Genomic DNA, 12,783 nt, shown 5'->3' with positions numbered 1-12,783 from the left:
CAGTGTCTAGTGGTAGGTTTTCTAGCCTGTTTTATGACCTCCATACATTCCTGTGTGAGGTCTAAGTGCCCGAATTCTAGGATTTCAGGAGCCAAATTGCTAGATTCAGCGATGCTGGATTTGGATGTCTGATCTGTTGTTTGTGTTGTGTTAACAGATCTGGTCTGTTTGGCAGTTTGATATGAGGTACTACTGAAAGGTCTAGTAGTGTTGTGTACCAAGGTTGCCTTGCCCATGTTGGTGCTATTAGTATGAGTTTGAGTTTGTTTTGACTCAACTTGTTTACTAGATATGGAAGAAGTGGGAGAGGGGGAAAAGCGTACGCAAATATCCCTGACCAGTTCATCCATAGTGCATTGCCCTGAGACTGATGTTGTGGGTACCTGGATGCGAAGTTTTGGCATTTTGAGTTTTCTTTTGTTGCAAATAGATCTATTTGTGGCGTTCCCCACATTTTGAAGTAAGTGTTCAGTATTTGGGGGTGAATTTCCCATTCGTGGATCTGTTGGTGATCCCGAGAGAGATTGTCTGCTAAGTGATTCTGAATCCCTGGAATAAATTGTGCTATTAGGCGAATGTGGTTGTGAATCGCCAAATGCCATATTTTTTGTGTTAGGAGACACAACTGTGTCAAGTGTGTTCCTCCCTGTTTGTTTAGGTAATACATTGTTGTCATGTTGTCTGTTTTGACAAGAGTGTATTTGTGGGTTATTATGGGTTGAAATGCTTTCAGAGCTAGAAACACTGCTAACAGTTCTAAGTGGTTTATATGAAACTGTTTTTGCTGAATGTCCCATTGTCCTTGGATGCTGTGCTGATTGAGGTGTGCTCCCCACCCTATCATGGATGCATCTGTCGTTATTACGCATTGTGGCACTGGGTCTTGAAAAGGCCGCCCTTGGTTTAAATTTATACTGTTCCACCATTGAAGCGAGATGTATGTTTGGCGGTCTATCAACACCAGATCTAGAAGTTGACCCTGTGCTTGTGACCACTGTGATGCTAAGCACTGTTGTAAGGGCCGCATGTGCAACCTTGCGTTTGGGACAATGGCTATGCATGAGGACATCATGCCTAGGAGTTTCAATACTAATTTGACCTGTATCTTCTGGTTTGGATACATGGCTTGTATTACATTTTGGAATGTTTGGACTCTTTGTGGACTTGGAGTGGCAATCCCTTTGACTGTGTTGATTGTTGCTCCTAGGTATTGCTGTGTTTGACACGGCAGAAGGTGTGACTTTGAGTAATTGATTGAGAAACCTAGTTTGTGTAGGGTTTCTATGACGTAATTTGTGTGTCGTGAACACTATTTTTGCGTGTTGGTTTTGATTAACCAATCGTCTAGGTACGGGAACACATGTATTTGCTGCCTTCTGATATGTGCAGCTACTACTGCTAGACATTTTGTAAAAACTCTTGGCGCAGTTGTTATTCCGAATGGCAACACTTTGAATTGGTAATGTATCCCTTGGAATACAAACCTTAGGTACTTTCTGTGTGAAGGATGTATTGGTATATGGAAATATGCATCCTTTAGATCCAGTGTTGTCATGTAGTCTTGTTGTTTGAGCAGTGGGATTACTTCTTGTAATGTAACCATGTGAAAGTGGTCTGATTTGATGTATGTATTTAATATTCTGAGATCTAGTATAGGTCTTAGAGTTTTGTCTTTTTTGGGTATTAGAAAGTACAGTGAGTAAACGCCTGTGTTTAGTTCTTGTTTTGGTACTAATTCTATTGCCTCTTTTTGGAGCAATGCTTGAACTTCTAATCCTAGAAGATTTATATGTTGTTTCGACATACTGTGTGTTTTCGGTGGGACTGTTGGAGGGAATTCTCGAAATTCTATGCAATAACCATACTGGATAATTGCTAGCACCCAAGTATTTGTTGTTATCTCCTCCCAATGTTTGTAAAATTGGCTTAATCTTCCCCCCACAGGTGTTATGTGATGGGGATGGGTGACTTGTGAGTCACTGCTTATTTTGAGGACTTTTGGGGCTTTGGAATTTTCCTCTACCTCTTTGGAATTGTCCCCCTCTATATTGCCCCCGAAAACTTCCCCGCTGATATTGGCTTTGGTAAGTGGGCCTTGTTTGTGATGTTGTGGTTTCTGTAGGTTGTCCTCGAAACCCTCCCCTAAAAGGTGTTTTGCGAAAGGTGCCTCTGCTCTGCGGGGAGTAGTGCGCGCCCATGGCTTTTGCTGTATCAGTGTCCTTCTTGAGTTTCTCAATAGCAGTGTCGACTTCCGGCCCAAACAACTGCTGTTCATTAAATGGCATATTTAGCACGGCTTGTTGAATTTCTGGCTTGAAACCTGACGTGCGGAGCCATGCGTGCCTTCTTATTGTTATTGCAGTATTTACTGTCCTTGCAGCCGTATCTGCTGCATCCATTGAAGACCGTATCTGATTATTAGAGATACTTTGTCCTTCTTCCACCACTTGTTGTGCTCTTTTTTGGAACTCCTTGGGTAAGTGTTCTATCAAATGTTGCATCTCATCCCAGTGAGCTCTGTCATATCTTGCCAAAAGCGCTTGTGAATTGGCAATGCGCCATTGGTTTGCTGCTTGTGCTGCAACCCTTTTGCCCGCAGCATCAAATTTGCGACTCTCTTTGTCTGGAGGTGGTGCGTCTCCCGAGGTATGAGAGTTTGCTCCCTTACGAGCTGCCCCGACAACTACTGGAGTTAACTGCGTTGTAATATAAACAGGATCTGTTGGCGGTGGCTTGTATTTTTTTCTCCACTCTTGGAGTTATGGCTCGGCCTTTAACAGGATCTTGAAAGATTTTGTTTTGAATGTTTTAGCATTCCTGGGAGCATAGGTAGTCTTTGGTACTGGCTATGAGTGGAGGTTAGTGTGTTAAACAAGAAGTCATCCTCAATTGGTTCTGAATGCAAGGTGACGTTATGGAAAACAGCTGCCCTTGCGATCACCTGTGTGTAAGATGTACTGTCCTCAGGAGGGGACGGCCTGGTAGGGTACGAGTCTGGGCTGTTGTCCGATACTGGAGCATCGTAAAGGTCCCATGCATCGGGATCATCTTGACTCATGGCAGTATGAGTCGGGGAGTTCATCAGTGGAGGAGTTGCTACTGGTGATGTGTGCACTGATGGTGGTGGAGTTGTTTTCTTTGCCACCTTTGCTTATGGCTCCTTGTCCTTTTCGTTAAAGGCAAGTTTTCTTTTTATTTTAATTGGAGGAAGAGTGGTTATCTTCCCTGTGTCTTGATGAATGTGGAGCCTCCTTTGAGTATAGTCTGGCTCTACAGCTTGAAGTTCCTCTCCAAATCTCTGTTTTTTCATTTGGGAGGCCAATCCTTGTTCCTCTGTATAGGAACCTGTTTCCGGCTCCGAGGCTGGATGTTTCGGAACCGAAACTTTTTCGGAGGTCTTTTTAGGCTCCGAAGAAACCTTTGTAATTTTCGGCGTGGTGGTGTCTCGATGCCGAATTTGTTCGGTGCGGCTGTGACGGTGCCGAAATTTCTCAGAGCCGATGTCTCGGGTCCGAGATTGCTGTGTGGCGGTATCTCGACCGGAGTCGGATGACTTAGACACCAGCGTGCCCTTTTTCGGTGCCTTGGCTCGGTCACCGCTTGTTTGGGTTAAGCCATGGCCTGTTGGCGGTGGCGTCCCCTGGGCTTTTGTTGACTTCTCGTGAGTCTTATGTTTCGACGTCTTACTCACGGTTTTCGGCGTTTCTGCGGCCGCGAGCTCTTCCGAGTCCGACTCTTGGATAGAGAAAGCTTCCTCTTCTTCCTCGAAACGCTCTTGTTCTGTCGGCGTCGACGCCATCTGCAGTCTTCTGGCTCTTCGGTCTCTTAACGTCTTTCTGGACCGAAACGCTCGACAGGCCTCACAAGTATCTTCCTTGTGCTCTGGGGACAAGCACAAGTTACAGACCAGATGCTGATCCGTATACGGATACTTGTTATGGCATTTTGGACAGAAGCGGAATGGGGTCCGTTCCATCAGCCTTGAATTCACACGTGGCCGGGTCGACCAGGCCCCGACGGGGGATCGAAAAAACCCCGAAGGGCCACCGGAACTCTTCTAAATTCGGTGTCGATCTGTTGTAACTAACCCGATACCAAACGCAAACAATACCGAAGTTTTTTTCCGAGATTCTAATTAACTTTCCGACCCGAAACACGGAGCGAAAAGGAACACGTCCGAACCCGATGGCGGAAAAAAAAAAACAATCTAAGATGGAGTCGACGCCCATGCGCAATGGAGTCGAAATGGGAGGAGTCCCTCGGTCTCGTGACTCGAAAAGACTTCTTCGAAGAAAAACAACTTGTAACACTCCGAGCCCAACACCAGATGGCGGGATGTGCACAGCATGTGTATCTGCAGCTACACATGCCATCGAACATATATATATATATATAATAATATGGCCCCTGAACTCCACTGATGGTCAATTGGTGAAATGTGAGCACACACAAGGCAGAATGGTGCATGTCTGTGCATGACATATTCCGCTTGCCTGGTACTGGGCGTGCAAATCTGTATTAACAGCTATAAGACGGTTATAAAAGCAGTTTCTGGGGCTGCGCGCCATGTCCCTTGGGTTGCGAATGGGAGACAGCCAGAACTTCGTATTAATACTGCTGCACTTACACAACCAGGCTATTTCTGCCTGATTCATATTATCTATGGTGCCTGTTCGTTTCAGGTGTATTCATATCAACGCAGGGAACAGCAATGTTATATGTTGTCCAAGAGACCAGGCATGCAGAGTATGTGCAGATTAATGTATCCAGAGCTCACTTGTTTCCCAGTCTCAGGGCAGAAACTAACTGCCAGGTAACAGACAAACAGAGCAATAAAGCTGAAACACGAGGACAGTGATTGTGTTTGTGCCACAGCCTGGTCACTACAGTGGCGCAGAGGCCATGAAGAATGCTTACGGAGCATGGAAACCTTGCAGACGAGATGGCTGTCACCAAGACTGTCCCATGTAGCATCCATGCCATACGGAATGTCACACTTATAGTCTGTGCTCCCTTACTGAGTGTCAATGACTAATGTGGCATCAGAGGTGGTATATTCAGGAAACACATAACACAAGCAGTAGTTACAAGGGACAATTGATGCAAAAAGTAATTTCAAACTTCTCAGAGGCTGCACCAACATCATTTACCCAAAAGATTGCATTCAATGAGGCACAACGAGTCAACTATTGCCACTGCTGGCATCATCTGCCAAAGGCAGCACATATATTTTAGATCTAGGGCGATAAAGGGTTACTCGTTTACAAAAGAATAATCAGAGGTGTTTTTTCTTAATTTCTCCGCTCTGACTGCCTGACTGTACTCTGGGCACCAGCTCAACGCAGCAGACGGGAGGAACAAAGTTTTGGGGAACAACGATAAGCCAAAAGTGTACCCAGACTAGAAGATGTTTACTACTGGGTCATTATCTTAAAGAATACGTTTTGCAAGACAATTTACTGGTAATTGTTTATTTTCAGCTGGCCACAATTTCCAGGGGGTCACACTGATGCCCACGAGTGCACTCTTTCAGCATGTAGTCACAGTCAGAGCTGGTTACAAGATCTGCCCCCTCCTATACCATGCGTGTGGTATGTGCCACTGACCCTTCCGGCACATGTCATTATTACCATTTCTTTATTCGCAACAGCTGCCAAAAACAAATCACTATAAAAATAAAAAAGATGTTTACAACAGACAAACTTCAAATCAACATGTGCTAAAAAAACAATTTCCAACAACTGATCAATGAGGCTTATGACAAAAATAAAATACAAAACATGTTAAATACCACAGTAAACTTAAAATACGCAAACATAAAATCCCGCTCCATTTATCAATAGTTACCAATTAAAAAATAAAACAGCAAATCACAAAGTGGACAGAATCAGACATCCCCTCCCAGGACAGAACAAATTCCTTAAAATTTCAAATGCTTTCCCTTTAAAATGCAGTTGTCTCGTGCCAGCGAGGAAGCCATTACACTGGCCTCCCAAGATCTTCCCATTGAGATGGTCATATCAGGGAGTGGCAGCCCTTCTGCAATCATCTCTTGGATTGTGTGGAGAAGTGTGGCACAATGGTTAGAGCGGCAGACCCTGAAGCAGAGATCTGGCTCAAGACCAGGGTTCAAGTCCCGCTTCGGCAGGTCTTGGGCTCAATTCCCTTGGACCAGATTATTCTCGCCTCGGTGTCTAATCTAATTAATGAGTCCCACTCTGCAACTCTGGGCAATAGCTTGCTTAATCTCCACAACGGCCCCACCAGCGCTTGGATGCCTGGCTTCACCCTGGGGGTGCCCAGGAGTGGGCACCTCACAGGGAAAAGCCAGGAGGGGTTCCATAGCGGTATGAGTACACCACCTTGAGACCCTAACGGGTGAGTAGTGCGCTCTACAAGTGCAAAGTTTTAAGTTTTTTATTGTGAGATATCAACAACGTTGTTTTGTGACCTTCTGCGGTCAGTCAGAAGTGAGCCATGCACAAGACCATATTGAAGATATGTTCAAGAACTGCTTGGCGGCTCTGACAACTACAAACTATTTCCTCTTAGGTTCAGTTATGGGGGGTGAGGAAGGCTTCCCCCTGGACATCTCTGGAATTTTGCACCAGATTCAACTTGGTTTATAGTGTTTGCGTAGCTAGTGCAGTGCTCACCTTTCCAGGTACCCATAATCATCACTCCAGTTCCAAGATATTTCTCAAATGTTTAACAGCGTGAAATGTTGCGCACAGCCTCGACACTCAATTAACGGAGGGCAACAGCATTTACACTTTTAACTGGACAAGCAGACAAAATTCATATTACTTTGGGTGGACTATGCAAAGTATACAATGCCCTGTTTTGGGATGTCATTACTAGACACCTCCAACTTTGACAAGACACTGAGGCTTTGCGACCAAAAAATTTACCAAGCATGACAACTTGTGCAAGTATGGAAGCCTAGGTTAGCACTGGGGTCCCCTGATACAGCATCTAACAATTAACATACTACACCTAGTTTCCCTTGTCCCACAAATTCCACCTCTTGTAATGTGCTCTCTTGCCTCGAACCAATGGTACTATGGTAATAAAAGCAGGAAATGGGCTGAAGAATCTCGGGCACCCATAGAAGAAAGAAAAACAACTTCCTGATGGGAATGTGATCTGCACACCTGAAAACAAATACATCAAAATATATAAATAAATAACAAACAACCCAAACTTGGCAACCATGGGACTTCCCTGTCCTTTGGGCAGCCACGGTCAGGTCTTTCATCTCGTATAACCACATTTTAGTTATCCTCTCTCCTCGGACGCACCTACCATCAGAGTTCCCTTGGGGTAAGTCAGTGGGCAAAGAGGAGCAGAAACCTTCCAATTATGTTGAATGAGGAAGATGGAAAGGAAATGGGGGAATGTGTGTAGCCAAAGAGAACTATTTTCAATACAAATGCTTATAGAAAGGGAAAATACTGGCTTGTCTCTACTAATGTGCACAGGAGAAAATCTTTTAAAAAATAGACAACGCAAGGTTACACTTATCTACACATAATGGACAGTTCTCTGAAGTATCACTTGGAGCAGGGGATGCATCCCTTATGATGCAGCGTACCAAATCCGATAAGGATTTTAAGTTAATTTGACAGTCTCTTCTTGTGTAAGAGATCCCGCCGCATGCAGACCCAGCTTTTACTAACGCAGAGGTGACTGGTGGATTTGGTTTCAGGAAAGTTGCGATTCGTGGAGCTGTTTCCTGACACAAGTAGGCAGAACCAGACATGCCCGCCCACGACAGAACAACTTCCTTAAAATGTAAAATGCTTTCCTTTTAAAAAGCAGTTGTCTAGTGCCAGGAAGCCATTACACTGGGCAAGTCACTAGCCTGGCAAACCAAGAGTCACTCAATGTGTAAAGCAGACAACAAGCGCAAGTCATGCACAGAGAATGAGGTAAAGGAGAAACTTGTGACCTTTGCCTTCAACTTACAACCTTAGATGCGATCCTTTCATAGCTGATGTAGGGAACAGGCATTAACCAACTTAACAAGTCAACCATCTGCCAGTTTGCAGACAATGATAAAGAACTTCGTCCCAACACATAATCACAGAAGACATTTAAAGATGTCAACAGGTGAACAACAGGTTAGTTTAAGCAACTAAATACCCATGTACGCTAGCCAGTTTTAAGGAATGTCATTTAGGAAAGAACATCTTCTGCTTCTCGACTGACCTAAGATAAAGAACAGTCTTCATACCAATAAGGGCTAAACTCAGAGTCATGAAGACTTCAATGGTCAATATGGCGGTCTTCTCAACCCTCTCCCTACCACCTTCCTAAGTCCCTGGGATGTGAGCAGACAGTACAGCAAGCCACCGTTGCCTCCACCATCCAGAGTCGGTGCAACCCAACAAGTGCAAGTCCCGTTTGCAGTTTTTAAGGAAGGTTGTGCTCGCTAGCGATCCAAACTAAGCACACTCACACTCACACTCCTGGATGTGTTTCAAGAAGTTATTTAGGGGCAACGTCTTTCGACCGTGCGGTCTTTGTGAGTTCGAGCGTGCTTTCTTTGGGTTGTGGTAGCGAGCACAACTTTGCTTAAAATATACACACGTAGTTTCTTCTTCCCATAGCCCCTTATTTTTATCAATGTAAAATGTACATTACAAAGCATTCAATCGAGAAGTATTGTTGTCCGTTCAACGGACAATCTTTCTTTCTTGCTGTGTCACTGTGAGTCTGGTATGTTGCTACATCTCTCGATAGTGTCTTCTCGTGACAGTAATACATGGAACTTTCCTTTCGAGGAAATCGTTGACTTTTCGAAACGGAGCCTCTTCCAAGGGCTTCTATTGGACTTGGTTTTCAGAACCCCTTGGGGTTCTGCACATGTGAACTTCTTCCACCTTATTTGGGATTTTGGTGATAATGCTTAGGTCATGGAGCACGTTTGCCTTTGATAGATGTACAGACAGGTCAGCTTTTAGGTTATGCCACAGCAGCAAGGAGCTCCTCGGCACAAAATAACGTTACAGGCGGTTGCTTCCATTGACCTGTCAAAAGTCTTACCCACAGCTTCATCAGTAGGTGAAGGTTCTTGAGGATTCACAATGATTACCTTTAAGCCAAGTTTGCAGTCCTGCTTTTGCTTCTTGAGCGCCAAGGCTGGCTAAGCATTGCCCAATTTCCTAAGTATCAGTGGAGCTGCTCGAGGGTTTTGCCTGGTCTTGCCAGCGGGGACCACACTGAGCATTAGTAATGCACCTAGGCCTTGTTTTCAGTGCCACTTCTAGGCATTTGTTTCTGTGCCTGTTTTCAAATGCATGATGCCCACCTCACTCCGGTAACTACAGTGTCACACTCGATGGCATTGGCACACCTGTACATTCATCGTCTCTACACATATACAGTCAACTCTGTTCGTTTGTGTAGCGCACAAACCAGGACCAACAAACAAGTTCCTCCTACAGTTAAGAGTCTTTTGCTCCTGTATACTAGAAAGGAGGGCTGGAGGATGAATGTTTCCACCGTTATACGGCCAGCGGAAAGAAGGTCTCTTCTCCTGGCATTCCTCTATATAAGGCAGCCTGTGGCCTTACGCATGCCCATCTCCTAGTTGTCCCTTTTTCTCATCTTCCACATATAGTGATAAGTTCCCTGTACGAACGGAAGAGGCTATGGGCACTGTCCTGGGGTGCACTCTCGTGAAGCTGGGGCCGTCAGGTCGGTCGTGGGGAATGGTGGTGCTGCTAGTGGTACGGTTGTCCCGCTCCTTGCGCAGGAACGGGGGGACAGTGGAGCTCTTGATCTCTATCATTCGTGTGTCCATGACCTCACAGTCGATCTGCATCATCATCTCAAAGTCTTGGGTTGAGTTGTAGAGGCTCTCTGTGGGCCAAAAGGAAAAAAGAGACATCAAGAGAGAGAAATAACAAAACTCTTTTGGTCTTTAGTGAGAGAGCCTCACCAAGAAACAACACTATCACTGCGACACACTCAGAACTGAATACCTCTTAACAGAACTTAAACTATCACCAAAATCTAAGTCCTCTTCAGTGAAGTGGGCCATTCCTGGCTGGATGCACCCCCTCACACGCCCAACCTTCACTCTCAAGACCTTTTTCTTGGCAGGCCATGGTCATCTCACACTAGCAGAAGCACTACGGTTCCACTTCCTGAGACCCTCTTTGACCTTGTACTCCAGTATATATCCCACATCCGCACAGGTAAGTGCTTCCGTGAAGCTCGACCTAAAGCCTCGCTGCACAAAGTGAAGCCTTTCCCCACAAGTCACCCAAGTCCTCAAGCTTTAACCCACTGACCCCCTTGGTCCACTTACTGTCAGTTCAGGGAGAATAATATCTCCTACAGTCAGGGCAAAGGTGGATGCAATAATGAGCACATGAACAGGGAAATGCAAAGGAAACCTCTCCACCCTGCACAGCTCCCCTTCTTAAATCAATATCTAGGTCTAATTCACAAGATGCTGAACAGAAAGAGTCCACTTTCTGGATCAGCATGTCTATCTCCAAGAAGCCTGCTCATCCAGACTGGTGTTTGCCCTTACACCACCTATCTGTAGATGGCACTGCATCACGACAGGACGCTGCGCCTAACCTAAAGTATTTGGAACGTTTTACTACACACTTAAGTCTATTGCAGTCCGATAGGAAAAACATAAACGCTTCATATAACAAAAACCCATCACTTCTGGCTTGTCATTCCTAACTTCACAGGGTAAAGTTCTCCTCTAAACCAGAGCAAAATCCCATGATTTATAATGTGGGATGTATTTTTGTCCCATTCTACATCGTATTGGCGGCTATACTGTAATATAAAATCATTTAGAATCAATGAAGAAATGTCTCTTATGGTATCATTTGTGTTTGAACTCCTATTCTTCAGTTCATGTCTCATCTCCTCAGCTGTGCCTCCAGAAACCGCAGCCATTTAGTAGCTAAGCCAATAGACAGATAGCTGGGACTTACTCTCCACTGCCTGTTGTCACCTGGGTGTCTTCTAATTAAGTGCCCACGATTAAGTCAAGCTAGGGACGAGAGTGGAGCCTGCGGTCAGAGCTGTCTGCAGGTCCTGAATCAGAAGAAATGGCCACGCCCTTTCCTTTCCTTCACTTCACTGATCTGCAACTGGATAGGCCACCGATTCAGTCTCTGAACTGTTCATGAATGCTCTATTTGCACAGAAGTAACCTTGGCACAATAATATCTTAAAGCACCAATAATGGGTAATGATTGGTTCCTGTCTGGGAGGGGGGGGGGGGGGATGGATCAAGATGTGGCCACACGTAATTACCTGCCGCTTAAGTTCATTCAAACATTCCACCTATCATTTATTTCTGTTCCCCATTGCGACGCCCTATATGTGTCAGGTGTGTCTCATGCGCGTAGTGACATAGAACTCAAGCTACACCTCCCCGGTGTGTCTTAGTAAGCCTAAACCAGTCTGGGGGTGCCTGCTCCCTTCTCTGGGCCCTGGCCTGGTCGTGCAGGCTGTGCTTGGCGCCAGACCAAGGCTGATGTATGGTGGTTCCGGTCTGAGGTGGCACAGTGGGCCTGTTTTTTAATTTTCTTTTTCAATGCACTTATTTTACACACGGCAACTTCTTGCCTTAAACAATGGATGGTATGAAATCCCCCTGCCAGCTGGGACACGGGGCTGCCTACCTCGGAGGCCGCGCTGTGGCTGGGCAAGCCCTTGTGGCCCATGTGGAAGGCTAGGGTGATGGTTGCCATCTACTCCCCAGGACCTGGATGAATGAAGTCTGCAAGTGGCTACTGCATTCCAATCTTTGGGTTTGGAGGACTTCACGTGTCCTACTGTCTTTCTTCTACATCCTTCTCCCAGATTTCAGCTGTTTCCCTAGGCCGTGAACGGTTCCCTTCAGACAATGGCTAGCAGGCAACTGAGGGGCCAGGCCTATAGGTAGGTCATGCCAGAGGAAGCCTGGGAAGGTACAGGCGGGTCACTATGAGGTGCAGACCCTGTGCTAGGGTTCTAAACTATTAGAAGACTGACTGCTATGGACGAGTTTCAATCAGAAGATTTTGGTACCTCTTCGGCTCAATACCATGGCAAGATAACTCGAAGGAACAAACTGGGCTACTGGGGAATGCCCAGGTGCACATCATATGCGCCCACATGTTAGCAGCCACCACCGTCCCATGATCTGAGCATATCTCTGGCCCTCACTACTGAACCACCACATCTGACATGTTCCACGCATGACTATCAAGATTCTATGGAGAACCTCACGCACTGAACCATCACGTCTCTGCCGTGTTCCACGCATGCATATCAAGGTTCCAGGAGGTTCCTTATGCATTAATTCACCACAACTCTGCTATCTTTCACGCACAAACCGGTTCCCCCATTCTCACTCAGGTTGTCACGTAATAGTTCTGCATTTCCATAACAACACAACTGAACGTTAAGCTCTCATTGCTTAGGGCTTGGTGGTTTCTAAAAAAACATGGACGCTAATAATCCCGAGGACGAGATTCTGCATAGGAAAGCACATCAGGCAGTCATGAGGAATCACTCAGCACAAAGACAAAATGAAATAGTAACGTATCACATTAAGTGTTAACAGGGCATCAGGTGGAGCAGGTATTTGGGTGCAAAAATACTTTTGATGCAACATCAGCACATGTGGAAAGGTTTTAGGAGCACATCTCTCATTTACGTGCAAAGTTACACACTGGTTAAAAAAAATCACTTTTAGGTGAAAAAACACACCTTTAGGTGCAAAATCACTTATGGTGCAAAGTAAGTGAGACTAATGCA

General features: G+C 45.5%; 1 protein-coding gene across 1 annotated transcript in view; it reads right to left on the bottom strand.

The window, feature by feature from the left end:
* Nucleotides 1–5,455: 5,455 nt before the first annotated feature.
* The window catches only part of ATF6B (activating transcription factor 6 beta), a 184,931-nt gene continuing 177,603 nt past the window's right edge, over nt 5,456–12,783 (bottom strand). The window contains exon 16 of the mRNA XM_069237233.1: nt 5,456–9,867. Within this exon, the coding sequence (XP_069093334.1) occupies nt 9,575–9,867 (293 nt within the window). The 3' untranslated portion in view covers nt 5,456–9,574. The remainder of the gene's footprint in view (nt 9,868–12,783) is intronic.

This window comes from Pleurodeles waltl, chromosome 6 (genome assembly GCF_031143425.1).
Source record: "Pleurodeles waltl isolate 20211129_DDA chromosome 6, aPleWal1.hap1.20221129, whole genome shotgun sequence".
NCBI lineage: Eukaryota > Metazoa > Chordata > Amphibia > Caudata > Salamandridae > Pleurodeles > Pleurodeles waltl.
The sequence above is the reverse complement of the archived record's forward strand: the minus strand, read 5'-3'. Positions and strand labels throughout refer to the sequence as shown.